At 35.1% G+C, this 21612-nt stretch overlaps 1 protein-coding gene across 1 annotated transcript in view; it reads right to left on the bottom strand.

Moving 5' to 3' along the window:
* Nucleotides 1-21612, bottom strand: part of LOC103226296 (probable C-mannosyltransferase DPY19L2) — a 97732-nt gene that overhangs the window by 50696 nt on the left and 25424 nt on the right. The window contains exons 4-8 of the mRNA XM_073008973.1: nucleotides 17167-17224; nucleotides 14749-14840; nucleotides 11959-12058; nucleotides 8854-8931; nucleotides 8018-8104 (exon numbers count right to left, since the gene is read on the bottom strand). Of these exons, the coding sequence (XP_072865074.1) occupies nucleotides 8018-8104; nucleotides 8854-8931; nucleotides 11959-12058; nucleotides 14749-14840; nucleotides 17167-17224 (415 nt within the window). The remainder of the gene's footprint in view (nucleotides 1-8017; nucleotides 8105-8853; nucleotides 8932-11958; nucleotides 12059-14748; nucleotides 14841-17166; nucleotides 17225-21612) is intronic.

Below are 21612 nucleotides of genomic sequence, written 5' to 3'. Positions count from 1 at the left end.
GTCCTCAAAAACTACACCTGCAGTGCTATGGACTGAGTATTTGTGTCCACCTCAAATTCACAGACTGAATCTTTAATCCCCCATGTGATGTATTTGGAGGGTGGGCCTCTGGGAAGTAACTGAGTCATGAGGGTGAAACCCTCATAAATGGGATTAGGGTGCCCGTATTACAAGAGACTAGACAGCTGATGTCTCTCTACCGTGTGAGGACACAGCAAAAAGGCTTCTGTCTGCAAACCACCAAAAGGGCTTTCACCAAGAACGAAATCAGCTGGCACCTCGATTTTGAACTGCTCAGCCTCCAGAACCGTGAGAAATAAATTCCTGTTGTTTAAGCCATCCTGTCTGTGGTACTTCTGTTATAACAGCCCAAACTGACTAAGACACACAGTGACTAGAAATACTTCACCTACCATCTCTATGAGTTGATAGGTTATTTGTTTATTCGCAGGTTTGGGGTGAAAACAGTGCTTTCATGAGAAACTGAATTCTTGGACTTGCATATTATTTAGATTTGGATTCGAATTTTGTATCATTTTGTTGGTGTAGAAATTCCCAAAGTGAGCCAGGATTACTAAACTTCCAATAGGAAAATATAAACGTATCAGATTACTCATTGCAACATGGTTTGTAAATGCAAAATTTAGGAAACAACGTAAATGACCAGACATAGGAGAGTGACTGAATGACAGTAAATCCACAGTAGAACACTAGGAAACCACCAGAAAGAATGAGGAAAATCTCTATGAACTGATATCCAGGATAGGTTGTTAAATGAAAAAAAAAAAAAAGTGCAAAAGACTATCTTTAATATAAGAAGAGGAGATATAAAAAATATGCATGTAACATTTATTAGTACTCAAAAAAGCCCAACTAAATGGGTCAACCAGAAAACTAATGAGATTTCTTATCTACAGGGAATAGGCAGTAACAGGGTGAAAAGCAAGGTGGAGAGAATGGGCTGGAAGGAATAGTGGGGAATATTTTCTGAGTATAATTATATATATATATATTTCTTCCTCATTGAAACATGGTAATGTTTCACCCAAAGTAACTAAAATCAATCAGAATGAAACTTCTGCTTCTGTACAAGTTTGTATAATAGGAACCACATTTACTTTCTCACCCTAAAAAAACTAAAATACCCAGCAAAATAGATTATAGAGACAGCTATGAACAATTATATGCCAACAAATTAGATAACTTATAAGAAATAAATTTCTACAAACATACAACCTACCAAGAGTAACTTATGAAAACACACACAAAAAACTCAACAGACCTATAATAAGGAGATTATTAAAATAAATAAATAAATAAATAAATAAAAATTTTCTCAACAAAGGAAAACCTCAAACCAGATGGCTTCACTGGAGAATTCTATGAAACATTTAAATAAGAATTCATACCAATCCTTCTCAGGCTCTTCCAAAAAACTGAAGAGAACACTTCTATACACATTTTATGAGGCCAGCACTACTCTGATACCAAATCCAGAAAAAGATACTACAAGAAAACTACAGGCCAGTATCTCTGATGCATATAGCAGAAAGAAATCACACACAAATATTTCTATTAAAAATGAGCAAAGAACTTGAATAAACATTTCCCAAAAGAATAAATACAAATGTCCAACAGGTATTTAAAATGATGTTCAACATCACTAATCATCAGGGAAATGTAAATCAAAACCACAATGAGATACCACCTCAAACCTGTCAGGATGGCCATTATAAGACAAACCAAACCAAAACAAAACCAGAAGTAACAAGTCCGGGCAAAAATGTAGAAAAATTGGAATGCTTATGCATTGTTGGTGGGAATATAAAATGGTGCCGCCAAAGGGCACATCAGGTAGTCTACATGGAAGAGTTTGCTTCAGAGTGCAGCAATATTAGCCATAAACTAACCAGTACTTTAATTCCAGCTAACAAATCTTAAAAGCAAGGCCCAGAAAGATCAGCCTATGTTCAAGTGGCTTAACTGCATCATAGAAAAAGCTCAAGACTATCTACAGGAGTAAGAAAATATTCAGCAGCTAATAAGGTAAAATTCACAAAGCCTGGCATCCAAGTAAACATTGCCAAGCATGCAAACACTCAGGAAAACACAACCCCGATATGAGGAGAAGAAACAATTAATTGAAACTGACACAGACAGAATTAGCAAGTGGAGGCACTGAGGCAGTTACTATAACTGTATTACACATGGTGAAGAAGTGGTAACAGAGACAGAACATGTTAACTAGAGACACAAAATACTTCAAAGATCCAAAATGAACTTTTAGATATGAAAACTACAATGACTTGAATGAGAAACACACTGGATGTGATTAACAACAGGTTAGATACTGCAGAAAAGCAACTAGTGAACTCTTGAAGACACAGCAATAGTAACTATCCAAAATTAAATAAAGAACAAAAATAAACAAAGGCTCCATGAACCACTGAACAATTTCAAGCAGCCCAATATGCATGTAGTGAGAGTCCCTAAGTGAAAGTTAGGTGGGGAGGCGGAAAAATATTTGAAGAAATAATGGCCAAAATTTTTCCAATTTTGATAAAAATTGTAAACCTAAAGATCTAAGAATTTCAATGAATCCTAAATACAAGAAACATAAAGAAAGCTATAGTAGGGCACATTATATAAACAAACGGCTCAAAATCAGTGTTAAACAGAAAATCTTATCTCTAGCTGGGAACAGCTAGAGAAGTAACATATTATTTACAGATGAAAGCGCAGGGATGTCAACAGATTTCATAATTAAAAAATGCAAACAATAGGACAAGTCAAGCAGCATCTCTTAAATTCTTAAAGAAAATTGCTGTTAACCTGAAATTCTACGCCCAGGAAACATACCTTTCAAAAATGAAGGCAAAATAAAGATTTCATGACCAGGTGATTTGCACTAAAAGAAATGTTAAAGGAGGTCTTTCAGACAGCAGAAATACAGTAGGTCAATCTGGCTGTACACAAGTAAAAAGGCACCGAAAATGTAACTACGGGGTAAATATATAATGTTTTAAAATTTTTAAATACTTTTAAAAGGTAATTTACTGTTTAAATAAAAACAAAAAGTTATTGAGATTTCTGTATCATATGTTTCAGTAAAATGTATGACAATAACACGAAACAAATTTAAAAATGCACTTTATCAAAATATGTGGGACGCTGATAAAGCAGTGCTTGGAGAAAAGTTTATAGCACTAAACACCTGTGTTTAAAAAAGAAACAAACAAGAAAGGTCTCAAGTTAATGACCTAGATTTATACCTTTAAAAAAAAAAAAACTAGAAAAAACGGAGACAAAAACCCAAAGTAAGCAGAAGAAATGAGGCAATAAAGATCGAGTAGAAATCAATGAAACAGAAAACAAAAACAGTAGAGCAAATCAATGAAACCAAAAGCTGGTTCCTTGAGAAAATTAATAAAATTGATATACCTCTAACCAGACTGATCAGAGAAAAAAAAACAGAACACAAACATCAAATGCCAGGAATGAAAGAGGAACTATCACTACAGATACTATAGATACATAAAAGAAAGAAAACATTATGCCTTTGTCAATAAATTTGACATCATAAGTAAAATTTTAAAATTCCTTGAAAGATACAACCAAAGTTCACTCAAGAGGAAATGGATAACACGAATAGCCTTATATCTTATTAATGAAATGGAACTTGTAGTTAAAAACATTCCTACAAAGAAAACTCTAAATGGTTTCACTGGTAAATTCTACCAAATATTTAGAGACGAAATCATAATGATTTTACACAAATTCTTCAGAAAACTGGAGAAGAGAGAACACTTCATAACTCACTTTATGAGGCCAGCATTGCCATGTAGCCAAAAAAGACAAAGACATCATAAGAAAACTATGAACCAATTATTGTCATGAACTTAGGTGCAAAAATTATAAACACAATTTTAGAAAGCTGTATCCAACAAAAAATAATAATACAGCATGACCAAAGTGAGGTCTATTCAAGGAATGCAAAGATGCTATAACATTTGCAAATCAACCAATATAATGCAGCACATTAACAAAACAGAAAAGAGAAACTATATGATTATATCATATCTTCAAAATTCATTTTTGAAAAAACTCAGCAAACTGAACAGAAGGGAACTTCTTCAACCTGATAAAGGGCTTCTCTGCAAAATCCTATGGCTAACACCATTACTTAAGGATGAAAGACTGAATAATTAAACAAAAGCTATATTTCAAAATGAGCCACTTAAAACAAGACATTTAAAAATATTAAAATATGTGAAAGAATGACACAAATCAAAATTAGAAAAACTGAGAAATGAGCTGACAGAAATCAAAGAATTTGAAATAAAACAATAATTTCAGACATAAAAATTAAAGTAGAAGGAATATGAGGAAATGAACTAATAATAATGCCGTAAGAGCTATAAAAGGTGAAGAGAAGAAACTTTTAGGAGTAAAAACAAAATAAGATAAAAAGTATTCAAGAGAAAGTGATACGTTTATAACATATCAAAACTTACAACACTTTTAATAGCAACCGTTTTGAACAGAAGTAAAACAAGTACTCAACACAAAAAAATAAAAGAGACGGCCAGGTGTGGTGGCTCACACCTGTAATCCCAGCCCTTTGGAAGGCAGAGGAGGGCGGATCATCTGAGGTCAGGAGTTTGAGATCAGCCTGGCCAACATGGTGAAACCCCAACTCTACTAAAACTACAAAAATTAGCAGGGCATGGGGGCGGGCACCTGTAATCCCAGCTACTCGGGAGGCTGAGGCAGGAGAATTGCTTGAACCCAGGAGTTGGAGGTTGCAGTGATCCAAGATGGCACCATTGCACTCCAGCCTGGGCAACAAGAGCGAAACTCTGTCTCAAAAGAGAAAAAAAGAGAAAGAAAAAGAAAAAAGAAAAAGAAAAAAGAAAAGAAAAAGTAAAAATGAAAGAGACAAGAATTTTACATAGAGTCAACTTCACTTTCAAGTAAAAGGTGACAAAACAAACTGTGACAAACACATCAGAATTGAACGAACTCTCTTGTAGAACAAGACTAAAATAACCAAGATAACTAGGAGATAACGACATAAAGAATGCTGATAAATAAACGCGTATTTGTTCACATAAAAACATGAAATAAGGTTGATAAGGCAGAAAGTACAGTATTCAGTACTCTATGTTCTGACAATACAGATACAGAATTAGTTTAAAAATGGGTGAAGAGAATGAAAAAAGGATATGCAAAAAAAATCTTTATTTCTCATAATCATGTGCGTGGTGCAGTATAGCAATTCTCATGCATACACTTTGGGAGAAGGCAACTGGATATGTGATATTCTATCATCCCCTGGCTTCTTGAGACCCAAGAGAAACAAACAAACAAAAAAGAGTTAAGTAAAAACCCTATATTCTTGAATTTGATTTGGAAATATCCATCAGAACTTGTGAGCTAGTTTACCATAAATGCATGCACACACATACACATACACACACACATATTTTCATGGCAGATTTTTACACAGAGAGAGCCTGCACCCTATGATATTTCCTAGCTCTGCCCACTAGTAAGGCCTAGAAACAATGACCTACTCAGTAGCAGTGAGTATCCTTGGGTCCCAGACTGCAGTCTTAAAACACTATTTCCCCAGTAAAGGCGAGGAGGGTGTCTTGCAGGAATGGCTTCCTCCAGGTTTGGACAGGAGTCCACAAGAGAGACCTGGAAAAACCTGTCATACATGACACAAGTGTGCTATCAGACCACAGGGTCACGTCAGAGAACTCAGGAGAACCCTAAAGAGGCTCCCCTGGTCAACAAAGAAACAATCTGAGAATGAGTAAAGATAATAATTTCAATTAACTTGAAATACATCAAAAATGTTTAAATCCCTATGTTCCGAATGAAACTTAAAACACACACATGCACAGCCCAAAGAGCCCACATTTGGAAGATGACAGGGAATCAATTCATTATTTGTAAAACTTGCAAATAAAGAGGTAAATCAACACCTACTTAACTTTTCCTAAATGAACTTTAGATGACGGATTAGAATGTGACCACTTTGCAATCCCTATTGAATTAACTGATCCATCATAAGGCACTGAGGGCTAGTACCATAAAGAGAGACATTATGTGCCTTTTGATGGAAGAACAATACTATAGACTTGCCAAAGTGATCAAGCGTGAAGCAATCCAAGTATCAGATCCAGTTTCTAATACATTAAGCTATACCATGAGACAAAGGAGCATGCTTAGCTACACCACAAGAACTCAAAAAGCAAAATCTGGACCATGAAATCCTCCACATATTCTGACTCCGGTTCTTCAACAAATAAATTTCATGAGGATAAAACCAGGCAGATATGCAGGAAACTTGTAGCTAAAAAGAGAAACTTAAGTGATGAAACTATAAAGGAATGCTGGAAAGTTACTATCATAGCCATCAAGACAGTCATTATTGTTTTAGGGCAGTACAAGGGAGTGCTTTGGGACGGGTCACATGGAGGGCTTCTACACTTGCTTAGAAAGTTATAATTTTGATATAATGGTAGTTTAAGAATGTTTGCCACATAATACATAACACAGTCAGCCCTCCACATCCATGGGTTCTAATCGCTACAGATTCAACCAACAGCAGATAGAAAATATTTGAAATAATAATAATACAATTTAAGAAGTACAAATGAAAAAACAATCACACAGTATACAACCATTTGCATAGTATTTATATTGCATTAGACATTATAAGTAATCCAGAGATGATTTAAAGTATATAGGAAGATGTGCATAGGTTATATGTAAATAGTACACCATTTTACATAAGAAACTTGAACATCTGCAGATTTTAGTATCCACAGGGGTTGGGGGTGTCCTGGAATCAATCCCTGCAGACACTGAGGGGAGACTGTACTCATCAGTATTAGCCAGCACTAAGTCAGCACACAAAACATTTGCTTTGTGCAGTTTTTATCTGTACTATATTTCAAAATAAAAAAGTTTTCATTAAAAGAGGTAGATGAGCACACTATTAGGAGTCCTCTACTCTGTAATGGTGAAACAGTTGGAAAGAAAGAGCATTTTTTGGGGGGAGAGAAAGAGGAGGGATTAATTACTATGAAGGAAAAAGGATATGGAAAGCAAAAATGTTAAAACATAAGGGCAATCCCAAAAGATTAAATCACTGCATCATACATGGAAAAGTGCTGTATTTTGGCATTACTGTAGTTGGTACCATTTCTGATCAGTGTGGCGATGGGAGGTAGAGGAGAATATTCTAGGTTCTGGCTTATAGACATCAGAAATATGACTACAGTGTAATAGAACTGATTCACTAAACCACCCTTCCAAACACACATCCAAATGAGTGTCATTCCATGTCGTTCCTGTGAGCAGACTACACACTTATTCTAATTCTCTTGCCATTGCTCAAAGTAGTTTGGAACTACACTTTCTAAACTGCCTTCAGAAATAATTTAGTTATAGGTGCAAAATAATTGATTTTATGACTTTACTGTCACACCATCGTTTGAGCAAGATCTGTATTACCCAGCCCAATCACACAAAATATTCACAAAATTTTGGTCATTTCCAAAAATCAAATCCACTCTTGAAAGGCAAAGATTTGCCATCAGTGAAGACATTCTAAAGAATGTGCCGTATCTGTGAAGGAAACTCAGAGGAGTTCCAAAAATGTTTTGGGCAGTGGCAGTGTCACTGCAATGAGTACTTAACCTCCTCAAGTGACTTAGGAGAAAGAAGTCATTTTTATCATAAAATGGGATATGTTTAAAGTAAGTCTTATTACTTTATGATAATTTTTAAATATTTACTTGGGCATTGTCTTAAAAAGAAAAACTTCCTACTATAATATTTTTCAAGGATAAGATAGACAAAAAGGTTTGCTTGGGAAGAACTGCATCATGTTGAATGATAATCAGGAAAGGGCCTATTTATTCTCTTATAACTGTTTTAGACAGGAAAACATGCTATTTGGTAGGTTAAAAAAGACCAGCTTTATGAACTAAACACTTACCCACGTCATTAACAAAGATGAAGAATAATAAGAAGATAAGTACATTAAATTTCCAAACATCAAAATGAAACTAAGGATAACTGAAATCTGAAAAAAAAGTGAAAAAAATACATTTTATGGTTATTACATATATCAGCATAATGCATACTTTGTAGGTATATAGCCATTTCTAATGCAAATGTATTTGCATAAAGATGAATGACTCTTGACCAAATGACAATAGAATTTCAAGTCACTGCTAGATTCTAAGTATTAAAATTCAAGACTATAAACTCTATCTGGCAGAATTTCACTTTTTCTCCATCTGCTACTTGGAACAATGAAAAATAAGTCTATGATTTCTATTGTTTTATCAATGGAGTAATATAACAAGAAAGACTTAAGTTATAAATACTAGTTTTACTAATCTTATTTTTGTTAGACTTCAGGAATTCTATTATTTATGAAGCTTTACTAACTTTTTATGTTTTTAAGGAAGCTATGTTTGGGACCTAAGCCAAAAACAAAATTGCAAGAATATAAAATTTCAGTTAGAGTGTCATATTCAGGCAAAATGCTAAAAATCTCATGTCTGAGAAAGAAAAGGCAGTTTTAAAAGCAGTAATAATAATAATAAATAAAACATAAAAATAAAAGTTTTAGAGAGCAAAACACATATACAGTCTACTTGAAACTATAATCTGTTATAATATGACATCTATAATATACATTTCCAGTTTTCCTTCTGGATATCACCAATAGCATATGTATTAAATGTTACCAAACAGAATCACTTCGATTTTATAAACTCTGAGGACCTGTCTTAATATTTGACTTATATATATTAAAAATGTTACCATGTTCACATAAATGATCTTCCGAAATTTGCTTGGTTTAATGTATCCCACAACATACATGGGAAATAATGATGCTATCTGAAATAATATAAAAAAGCAAAAGTGAAAAAAAGTATAGAAAACTAACACTTTACTATTCACAGGCAAAGTAAATATAAGAGAAGAGCTACAGTTCTAATAATGGTAAGCAAAGGAATTTGAACCAGCCTTCCCACTAAGAACTGGAATGGCTAGGAAAAATATAAATATATAAATAAAAATATTTTTAAAATATGTATAAAAGCCACAGATTATTAACAAAGCAAACGAGGAATTAAAAAGATAGATGGCAATCTACAGTGATGAGCATGACGTTTTGGGCCACTTTTCTCCCAGAGGTATCTGCCAATTTCAACAGAGGCAGATGCCTGCCAGCTGAGAGGCAGTTAGGAGACCAGCAAGCTGAGCAGGCATTTCAGGAGATTCAGCAGTCAGAGTGCACCAAGAAGGGTGCTTTAGTTTGGACTTTCAAAAGGCCATACTATACTAGTGAACCAGAAATTAAGCAGCCCTCAGAAAGACTGAAACCCATCTATGGATCACCTCAATCTGATTGCATGAAGGTGGTTCAAGATTTATTAGTGCTTTTTACTTGCCTCTCCAATTTTTCATGTATAATGTCCAGCACGAAATCAGAAATAACCCAGCATAGATGGAGATAAGACACTATCACTAACACAACAGAAACAGATCCACAAAAGATTTAGATCAGGGACCAGCACATTTGTTATATAAAAGACCAGATAATGAATATGTTATGCTTTGTTGGTCACATACAGTCTCTTGTATATTGTTTTTCTATTTTTGTTCTATATCCCTTTAAATATATAAAAACTATTCTTAGCTTGGAGATCACTCAAACATTTGTCTGGTGCAATCAGATATGTCTTTAAACTATGCTTCAAATGTTCAAGGAAATAACTGATAGGATTGAAAATTCCAGGAGAGCACAGAAGTCATACAAAAAATTGGGCTAGGCTTGGTGGCTCACACCTATAATCCCAGCATTTTGGGAGGCCCAGATAGAAGGACTGCTTGAGCCCAGGAGTTCAAGAGCAGCCTGGGCAAGATGGTGCTACCTCATCTCTACAAAAAATTAAAAAATTAGCCAGATGTGGTGGCACAATGAACTAAGTTTAACCTTAATCTATGAAAAACACAATTAAGAATAAAATCTTAAAGTACTCCCAGAAAATAACAAATAACATTGAATTATCCCTCTGTAAGCATGAAATGCACACATACAAACAAAACTATACACATTAGTAAAGAAAAACAAAAGCCTAGTATATATCCAGAGAATGACTAGAAAATCATTACAGCAATATCAAACTTACCCAATAGTTGCTGCTGCTTCTTTTTTAACTGAGTCTCGCTCTGTCACTCAGGCTGGAGTGCAGTGGTGCTATCTTGGTTCACTGCAACCTCCGCCTCCCCCCAGGTTCAAGCAATTCTCTGCCTCAGCCTCCCCAGTAGCTGAGATTACAGGCACCTGCCACCATGCCCAGCTAATTTTTTTGTATTTTTAGTAGAGACGGGGTTTCACCATCTTGGCCAGGCTGGTCTTGAACTCCTGATCTCATCATCCACCCGCCTCAGCCTCCCAAAGTGCAAGAATTACAGGTGTGAGCCATTGTGCCCGGCCCCAAAGAGCTTCTTAGTTTCATCAGTATCACTGCATTAATATATTTGCTTGCAATGAAGTGCTGCTCATTAAAAATCGATTCTACTCTGTTGGCATGTGCAAATAATGAAAACCATAGAATAATGTCTGTGTTATAACCTGAAAGGGGCCAACTATTATGAAGTAAAACAGAGGGAATACTTTAAACATGCAGCACCAATTGAGCTGGGGTTATAATTTCATTCTTTGTAGGCTATTGGCAGCATGAGACTTCTTGGCAGAATTTCTCACTTCCAATATAGAGTATTATTATTATCATCAGTATTTGTTATGCAGGAAGGAGCTCTGATGGAAAATCTTAGTATCATGAAATTTCCTCAAAATTCTCCATTTACTCTCTGCTTCCCCAGTTCAGTTTCTTGTTACTAGTTACGCAGTTGCTTTGGAAACAGGATATGGGCTCAGCTCACTTAAGCAATGATGAGCTTTACGATTAAAGCTCGCAGAAATGGTGCCAAGTAAAATTCTGCACCACAGATAAAACAGCCAACATTTAGCTGGATTAGAAACAGAATGTCCTGCTGTGAAGAGTAGGATTGGCCCTTAGAATGCTGTGTAGCTTGGCACCCAGAATGATTCCCAGGACAAAAGGAAAATCTATAGGTAGATATATACAGATATTATCTCAAACACCAAAAATAACATTTGTGAATAAATATAATAGAAAAACTCTTTCACATGTCGAGCCTTAAAATCTGTCAAACTAATCAATACAATAAAATAATGTGGAATTATATTATTTCATAAAAATCATACCTTTAAGTAAACTTTATTCCTTATTTTGAAAATCTTTTAGGGCATAAATGTAACTATATTTTAAAATTTCTATGGAAACAACCAAGTACATTTTGCATTCAACTTAATTAATACATGCAAAGGAATATAAATCATTCTATTACAAAGACACATGTGTTCACTGTAGCACTACTGACAATAGCAAAGACATGGAATTAACCCAAATGCCCATCAGTGACAGACTGGATAAAGAAAATGTGGTACATATACACCATGGAATACCACACAGCCATAAAAAGGAACGAGATCAGGTCCTTTGCAGGGACATGGATGGAGCTAGAGGCCATTATCCTCAGCAACAGGAACAGAAAACCGAACACCACATATTCTCACTTATAAGTGGTTGCTGAACAACGAGAATACATGGACACAGTGAGGGGAACAACATACACTGGGGCCTGTCGGGGGATGGGGTGGGGAGATCATTAGGAAAAATAGCTAATGCATGCTGGGCTTAATACCTAGGTGATGGGGTTGATAGGTGCAAAAACCACCATGGCATACATTTACCTACATAACAAACCTGTACATCCCACACATGTACCCCAGAACTTAAAAATAAAAATTAATTTAAAAAATCATCTTACCTGTGTAAAAAGAATAAACTGAGCAAATTGCCAAGGAAGCATAAAAGCCACATTGGAAAGACAGAGTGCAATGAAGGGCCTTCTATCATTGCACGAGGTCCTTAATAGAGAGAATTGATACCAATAAGTTTCACTCTAAAAACAGGCTGTCATTAAAAAGAAAGACTAATTGCAAAATGATAAAATCTAAATTATTCTATTACCTTTACTATAATACAACAAAATATAGTTAACTTTTTAAAGCATACTAAAAAGAAATTGAAATACTTCATGCCTTGCATGAAGCAATCAAAATTAGAGTTATAAAAATAACGTTGTAATTTACCATTAAATATTTTAAATACAAAAGCTCATTTTCCTCTACATCTGCATGACATTAGAAATTTAATACTCCAGCAAGGAGGTCAGAAAATAGGACACGGTGCTGCCCCTGCACACCTCAACATGCTTCTCCTGTATGTGCAGCAACAACTTTTACATACCACCACTTTTATGTTTCAAAAAACATTGAAGAGAAATGTAAGTGCTGACAAAGTAATAAGTTAACTATGGAAAAATTTAAGGAAAAAGAATCTTAAAAAATTAAAAAATGATTCTAGAATTCAGCTGAAGCATGTGGAAGTTTAAATTGTCCATTCCAATTACTGAGATGTACTGGGAACCAATATCTTTTACCACAGAGAATTACAGTAACTTTTGGATATGAAAAAAGAAATGCAAACATTTTACCTAAATAATAAAACTGTAACTGTTCCTTTTATAAATGCTGTATTGGATTTTGATGAATCTTTGTACAATCATATATAAATTTTCAAAAACAAAATTCTAAATGTTCATATTGTTTACTGTTATCATAAAATACTCATTATGTACTTTGTAATCTTATATTTTTCAAACAAAAATTACTTTTGTCTAAGATACAGAGTATAGCACATGCCCTCAATGATACAACCCCAAATGTTCTAATTAAAGTATTTTATTCCATGAAACCCCTGACTGACTAGACTGATATCACTTCAAAAAAATATAACCCACCTTCCTAGGAATTAAACTGGGAATGAATAGCAAGGGGTGATGAAGAATGGGCAGCTTCCATCACCTAATCTTTGAGAGAAGGCAAAGTGTACAGCAAAGATACAGAAATTTGAATGGGGAGGAAGTTCCTAAATCCAAATTTAACCCCAGAATATACTCGTCAGGTTGGTAAGAAATCAGAAGTTAGCCTGCTCCATTCTCAAGGTTTGTGCCATCCCAGTACACTACTATTTACCACTCTTCAATTAGCTTTATCTGAGTGCCACAAATATTTGCATGGACGTGTGCGGTGTTCTGTGGTTAAAGAGATAAATATGGCATGGTCCCTGTTTCCAGTATTACTTTTAAATACATATAATTGGCTGGGCACAGTGGCTCATACCTGTAATACCAGCACTTTGGGAGGCTGAAGCAGGTGGATCACTTGAGGTCAGGAGTTTGAGACCAGCACGGACAACATGGTAAAACCCTGCCTCTACCAAAAATACAAAAATTAGCTGGGGGTGGTGGCGTGCGCCTGTAATCCCAGCTACCTGGGAGGCTGAGGCAGGAGAATCGCTTGAACCCGGGAAACAGAGGTTGCAGTGAGCCGATCGTGCCACTGCACTCCAGCCTGGGTGACAGAGCAAGACTTCATCTCTAAAGAAATAAATAAAAATTTGTGTATGTGTGGATAATTCATAAATTTACTGTTTTAAAAAACAAGAAAGACAAATAAGTGATTTTTATATAAGGCAGAATCTGCCAGGGATTAGTGGGTGAAGAATGGGGTCCTCTGGGAGTTTGGAGGAGATAGTGATCACGATTTCATTCAGTGAGAGTTCTCATTAGTATTCTATCAAACTTATTTCTCTGATAAGGCTATTTATACTATTCTACCACTTATGGGTTTTTTTGTTCATTTCTCAGACCTCTTAAATATCTAAAATGCTTATAAATGTAATCCCTACCAAAAAAGTGTATTTAAAAAAAAAAAAAGTTTGAAATGAAACTGATTGCCCTGTTAGAAACATTGGTTGTTCAGAAATCCTTCATAAATAAGTGAATATATGTACTCCTTATCCATCTAACTCCACATTTCCCAAATTCGTTTGCACACAGAACACTCTTTTCATGGCACAGTCATCAAAACCACAGGTTAGAAAACAATGTCAGAGTACCTAAACTTTGAAGAGAAAATGTAATTGTTTCTCAAAAACTTTTGAATCTTGGCAAACTATACACAAACACATACCTTTTGGTTTATTAAAACATAACGTAGCCATCTAAAACCTGTAGCCTACACTCTTAAATGGACAGCCATTTTTACACAGCAATTTTGAATTATTTTCTTAACTCTATATTCAATTTACTTTTAAAATAACTAAAAAATGGTCTAAACTTGGTAATTACCACCTCATAGGTTGAAGTATATATATAATATATATTTACAATTTTTTAGAGGGAGTCTTGCTCTGTTGCCCAGGCTGGAGTGCAGTGGCACAATCTCCACTCACTGCAACCTCCGCCTCCCAAGGTCAAGCAATTCTCCCGCCTCAGCCTCCCAAGTAGCTGGGATTACAGGCACACACCACCATGCCTGGCTAATTTTTGTATTTTAGTAGAGATGGGGCTTCACCGTGTTGGCCAGGCTGGTCTCAAACTCCTGACCTCAAGTGATCCGCCCACCTCGGCTTCCCAAAGTGCTGAATTGAAGTATATTTTAAGAAACTTAAATTATAATTTATTTGCCTTCATTTTATAAATCAAAGTTACCTGAGAATCAAAGTTAAAATATACATCTGAAGTACAAGGAATGGATAGGAAAAACTTTCACGGAGAGGTGGTGTCCACATCACACGGGTGGCCTGAAATCAACAAAATGCCCACTTTACATCATGTTTACTACAACAAACATATTTAAAAACCAGGGGTGAGTTTGTTTTAGTAATTTTAATACTAGGCTCACTATATCCCATTTCTGAGTGTCTGGCATAGCTTCTCAGTTTTTGAAGCTCTCTTAACGCATGAGGCCATTAAGTAGAGAGCAATTAACTACCATGTACAGAAACCAGCAACAGATACATCAGACCCAGCAAAAGGAAACCCAAGGGACAAATAAGATTGTACATATAAGAGTTGTGAGAATTCTGTGACTGACCAATTAGATCCACAGTCCAGCTCTGAAGGTATGATCCTGGCATATGATCCTGGCATCCCAGGCTTTGGGATATATGCATGCCAAGACAAATACCTGAACAAATGTCACCTAGATCATTCGCAAGCACCAAGAGAGTTTCTACATAACAAGTTTGAATGAATATAAATACACACTTCGAATAGCTAAGATTGCCTCAGAATTTGTAAAATGTACCTTAAAAAGGGTTAAGTATGTATTTTAAAAACAACTAGAAGTATTTGGGAACTACAAATGTGATGCATGTAATGAAAGTATTAAATTTTCATACAAACTTTAAAATTACTTCTAAGACATATGAGTCAGAGTATTAGAAAACATTTCCATCAAAAACTCTGAAATTCTAGAAAGAATGTGAACTCTTATTACTTTGCAAGAGTCTTAATTACTGCTCCTCTTCCAAGATATCAAAATTGTAAATGTTGAAAGAGGAATTATGATACATATAAGAAAGTCAACTTATACCAACAGTTGTCTGTCACACTCAAAGAAAAAGCTTTGTCTTTGTATCAGCACATTGCTGAATGACAATGCATTTGTTTGCTTTAAAATAACATACATGACTTTTATGTATAATTTTTATGATTCCTTTATCTAACTGATTTTTAAAAATTAACCCAACAGCAATGGATACTTCTACCTGGCTGGGCGTGGTGGCTCACGCCTGTAATCCCCAATACTTTGGGAGGCCAAGGGGGGGTGGATCATGAGGTCAGGAGTTTGAGACCAGCCTGGCCAACATGGTGAAACCCCATCTCTAGTAAAAATACAAAAATTTAGCTGGGCGTGGTGGCACATGCCTGTAATCCCAGCTACTCAGGAGGCTAAGGCAAGAGAATTGCTTGAATCTGGGAGGCAAAGGTGGCAGTGAGCCAAGATCACACCACTGCACTCCAGCCTGGGTGACAGAGCAAGACTCCATCTTGGGAAAAAAAAAAAAAAAGTACTTCTAGCCTATGTAACTTGTGTCACACCTATTAAATATTTTGCTACCAAGAGCTAGTAGTCAGAATCTCTCTCTTTTTCATTGTCATATCCTCAGCATCTAACAGACCATGGACATGGTATGTACTCAATATTTTGTTGAATGAATCCATTGCATTTGAAATAAGCTTCTATGAGCTCTTTTTTAGGTGGACTATGTTTCATTGGACTGAATTCGTTAAGTTAATGTCTATTTTGAATTCAGCATTTTGCATTACTGAACAGACAGCATGACATAACAGAAAGAAGTGAGGGAGCAGGTGGCAGTGTCTTAACTGTGTCCCTGCTGTCAGGCCTGAGGCCTCTTTCATTGTCAAGGGAAGTGCAATGCATACAAAGTTTCAGTTAGGCAAGATGAGTAAGTTCTAGAGATCTGCTATACAACATTGTGTTAATACTGTATTGTACACTTAAAAATCTGTTAAGAGGGCAGATCTCATGTTACTTATTCTTACCACAATAAAAAAGTTGAATATATATGTTATATATAACACATAATATATGTTTTTATAAAATATAATTTTATAATTTATACAATATAAAATAATATATATATGTGAGATTTTAGAGGCAGACAGACATAGAATGGGAAATCCAGCTTCATCATGTAGTAAATATGGAATGTGGATAAGTAACTTAACTTTCTCTAAATTTAAATTTCATAACTTGTATGATGAGGCTGCCACCACCCACAAAAAAAGTTTAGTGGGAGTACATCAGCTAATGTGCATGACATGATTCAACGCAACAAGTATACTATTTCCTTTTCTCTACAGAATATATGTGCATGTATATATTTACTAAAAATAAGGCAAGAGATTTTATGTTTGAAATTCTAGCTATTTAAACATTTCAATCAACATGATTAAAATATCAACTTATAACACAAGGGTCTTTAAAATATTGTGAAATCATAAGTAGTATATACGATTATATATTGTTTTGATGAGTATATTTCCTTGTTCCTCTGTAGCCCCTTCTATTTCTTAAAAATTGCTTTCTAGAAAACAAACCTCTCCATGGTTGAAAAAGAAGCACAGTACTGTAATAAGACCTCCTAGTTGAGTCCCACTGTAAAAAAAAAAAAAAAAGTATACAATCAAATTAAAACCATAGTTTAAATCATATTTAAAACATAATAGTACAAAACCATACCCATGTGGTTGATGTTTAAATCCTGAATGTACAATTCTAAAAAGTGTACATATAAATTAATCTCAATTTTATAATTTATCATAGCTAGAATACTTTCTAAATAAAATACATAACGTGTGAACATAAAATGATTTTTTTTTGAGATGGGGTCTTGCTCCACTGCCCAGGCTGGAGCGCAATGGCAAAATCTCGGCTCACTGCAACCTCCGCCTCCAGGTTCCAACGATTCTCCTGCCTCAGATTCCCAGGTAGCTGGGATTTCAGGCATGTGCCACCATGCCCGGCTAATTTTTTTACTTTTAGCAGAGATGGGGTGTCACTACGTGGGCCAAGCTGGTCTCAAACTCCTGACCTCATGATCCACCCACCTCGGCCTCCCAAAGTGCTGGGATTACAGGCATGAACCACTGCACCCAGCCACATAAAATATTTTTTAAGAAACAAGCTAGCACTTTAGAGTCTAGATCACATCCTTTGAATACTCTGAATAAAGGCAACTTTTTATCTTTTGAAATTGGATTTAAGGGATTGAGAGATGAAGACAAGAGTCTGACAGAAAATGTCAGCATTAACTTAGAACTGTCTAAACTACTGCAAATATTCTTTACTTGAGTGCCAGAGAAGCAATAATGCAGAATACAAAAATCAGATGAAAAATAAAAACCATTTCTTTTCTTGTTGTTGTTTTGGTTTTTTGCTTGTTTGTTTGAGAAGGAGTCTAGCTCTGTCACCCAGGCTAGAGTGCAGGGGTGCAATCTCAGCTCACTGCAACCTCTGCCTCTCCGGTTCAAGCCAATTCTTCTGCCTCAGCCTCCCGAGTAGCTGGGACTATGGGCGCCCGCCACCACACCTGGCTAATTTTTTTGTATTTTTAGTAGAGACGGGGTTTCACCATGTTAGCCAGGATGGTCTCGATCTCCTGACCTCATGATCCGCCCGCCTCGGTCTCCCAAAGTGCTGGGATTACAGGCGTGAGCCACTGTGCCCAGCCCAAAAATAGAACTTTTTTTAAAAAATAGAACATTTTTAAACCTGCCCAAACAATCTCAAAGCAATCCTTTTCCCTCAAAATACTTTAATGAGCTTATATTTTTCTATATGGCATATAGAAAAGTGTGTAAAATTTCTAGCTTATAGAATTATTGTAAAGGGAATGTCCATGTAGTCAACATATAATTAACTGAAATAGAGAATATACTGAGTCTCCACTTGCCAGCCTCCAAGATAAGAATCAGCTACTGACCTGATTTTTGAGATTATCAACATAACTCTTTCTATATACATATCAAACTATGATTTACTTTAATCTGTTTTTAAACAACATACAAATGGAAGAATGCAGTATTTTTAAAAATTTTGTACCTGGATTCACTCATTCAAAATTATATCTGTAAGAATCAACCATGTTGTGTGTAGCCGTATAGTTCACTCATTCTCATTATTGTATACTGTTCCACCATATTAATAAACCAAAATGTATTCATTTCTCTGTTAATGGATATTTGGGTTGTTTCCAGTTTGAAGCTTTTGCAAATGATGCTACTATATTATTGTATGTACTTCCTAGTCCACATGTGCAAGACTTTTTTGGGAATATATACTTTAAATTAGAATTGCTGAGTTACAAGGCATCTATATCTTCAACTTTACCAGATAATGTACACTGTTCACCAAAATAGTTGTACCAATTTATGTGTCCACCTGTGGTGGATGAAAGCTCCTTTATCAATCTATTAGATGTGAGTTGGTATTTCACTGTGGTTTGAATGTGTATTTTCTTCATGACTAATGATGGTGGTCAACTTTACATATGTTTATTGACCATTTGGTGTTCTTCTGGGAAATATCAGTTCATAAACATTTTGTCCATTTTTCTATCAGGTTGTCTTTCTTCTTTATCTTTCCACTCTAATATAAACTTCACAGGGACAGAGATTTCTGTTCTGTATTCCAAGCACCCAGAACAGTGCTCCTGGTCACAACAGGCTTTCAATAAATATTTATCAAGTTAATTAATGGAATTTCTGGATAGTAGGTGGGGTATATACTTTGTAAATATCTTCACTCACTTGGAGGTTTTTTTTTCTATCCTATTGTTCTTTTGAGGAACTGAAGTTCTTTTCATCCAATTTATCAGTTTTTCTTCATGGCTGGATTTTTGTATCTTGTTTAAAAAATCACTTCTTATTCCAAGTGACTTCTTCTATATTATATGCTGAACACTTTATAAATTTGTCTTTCATATTTGAGTGTTTAATCCAGCTTGGATTTATTATTTATATAGTTCCAATTTCTCCTTGTTCCATATGATCTCCCAATTATTCCAGCACTATTTATTAAACTGCCTGTCCTTACCCACCAATCTGCGATACCCACTCTTCCATATATCAAATGCCTTTAAATGTACACTTCTGCTTCTGGGCTGTACTCTATTTCAGTTATCCATTTGTCTGTTCCTGTGCCAATATCACAGTGTCTTTTTACATTAGCTTTATAATACAGCAATAATCGATAGTGCAAATCCTCCTTTTTCAAGAACACCTTGACTGTATTTGGCTCTTTGCATTTCTGAATAACTTGTAAATCAGCTCATCAAAGTCAACAAAAAATATATTGGAATTCTGACTGGTAGAGCATTGAATCTATAAATCTTTTTAACATCAAGTCTTCAGTCAATGAACGTGGAATATCTCTCCACTCAGATTTTCCTAGACATATCTCAGGAATGTTTTAATAATTTTCCCATAGCTGTCATATATATCTTTTGTTGGATTTATTCTGAGGAATGTCATGCTTTTAATGCTATTCTAAATAGCATCCTTTTAAAATTTCATTTTCTATTTGATGCTAAAGTATAAAATTTATCATTCTGAATTTTAATATTAATGTTTACATCTAGTAACATTGTAAATTTTATTATTGCAAATACTGTATCCATAAACTTTAAAAATTTTTCTAGATATACGATGTAATCGACTTTTAAAAACACTTATTTCTTTTTTTTTTTTTTTTTCACGTTTTCCAATGCTTATACTTATTACTACTTTTCTTTTTATGTACTGTGCTGGATAGTATCCCTGGTACAACACTGACTATGTCACTAGTTTTCATTGATTCTATGCTAGTCTTTTTTATGCTGAAAACTTCCTAAAACAAAGAGTATGTATATTTACTAATCTCTGTATCGACAAAAGCCCTGTTAAAACTCAACAAATATTTGTTGAAAGAGTAAAGCTATTAATTAATTTTAATTTTAAATGTTTTGCATGACAAGAATAACATTGTAAAGAAATCTGATGATTCAGCTAGGAATATGTTCCACTGAAAGAAACAGAAAACCTAACAAAAGTGGCTCACACAATATGGATGTTGTTTATTATATCATTCAACAAGAAAATGAAAAGTAAGTATCTGTTGGCATTGGTTCAGCAGCAGAAGGATGGTAGGCCAGATAGATCTCCTATGTTTATGGCCTTTCCATTATGGTCACAAGATGACTGCTGCAGCTCTGGGCATGACATCCTAGTGTAATAAAAGCAGGAAGAAACAGAGAAGGGGCAGCTAAGTCTGTCTTTTTGTGAGAAAGGCAGATACTTTTCTAGATGTAACCAAATTGCTTCACCTTAGTTTTCATTGACAGAAACTAGCTGATATAGCTCTCTCAGGGAGCAATTAAGTGTGGGAGCAAAACACATGACCGTTGAAATTAATTTCAACTTATCACCTGAGACAGGTCTCACTGCTGCTTCATGGTGGTACTCTTATCAAGATAGACAGGCTAGCAGATGTAAGTGCTCACCACATGTGATACACAGTTTTTCCTACTGCTTTCTTAATTTCAACCTTAGAGAATACAATTAGAAATAAGCTGCTATTGTGTGTAGAGGGAAATTTATAGCACTAAATGCCCACAAGAGAAAGCTGGAAAGATCTAAAATTGACACCCTAACATCACAATTAAAAGAACTAGAGAAGCAAGAGCAAACACATTCGAAAGCTAGCAGAAGGCAACAAATAACTAAGATCAGAGCAGAACTGAAGGAGATAGAGACACAAAAAAACCCTCCAAAAAATCAATGAATCCAGGAGCTGGTTTTTTGAAAAGATCAACAAAATGGATAGACCGCTAGCAAGACTAATAAAGAAGAAAAGAGAGAAGAATCAAATAGACGCAATGAAAAATGATAAAGGGAATATCACCACCGACCCCATAGAAATACAAACTATCATCAGAGAATACTATAAACACCTCTACGCAAATAAACTAGAAAACCTAGAAGAAATGGATAATTTCCTGGACACTT

This window comes from Chlorocebus sabaeus, chromosome 21 (genome assembly GCF_047675955.1).
Source record: "Chlorocebus sabaeus isolate Y175 chromosome 21, mChlSab1.0.hap1, whole genome shotgun sequence".
In the NCBI taxonomy this organism is placed as follows: domain Eukaryota; kingdom Metazoa; phylum Chordata; class Mammalia; order Primates; family Cercopithecidae; genus Chlorocebus; species Chlorocebus sabaeus.
The sequence above is the reverse complement of the archived record's forward strand: the minus strand, read 5'-3'. Positions and strand labels throughout refer to the sequence as shown.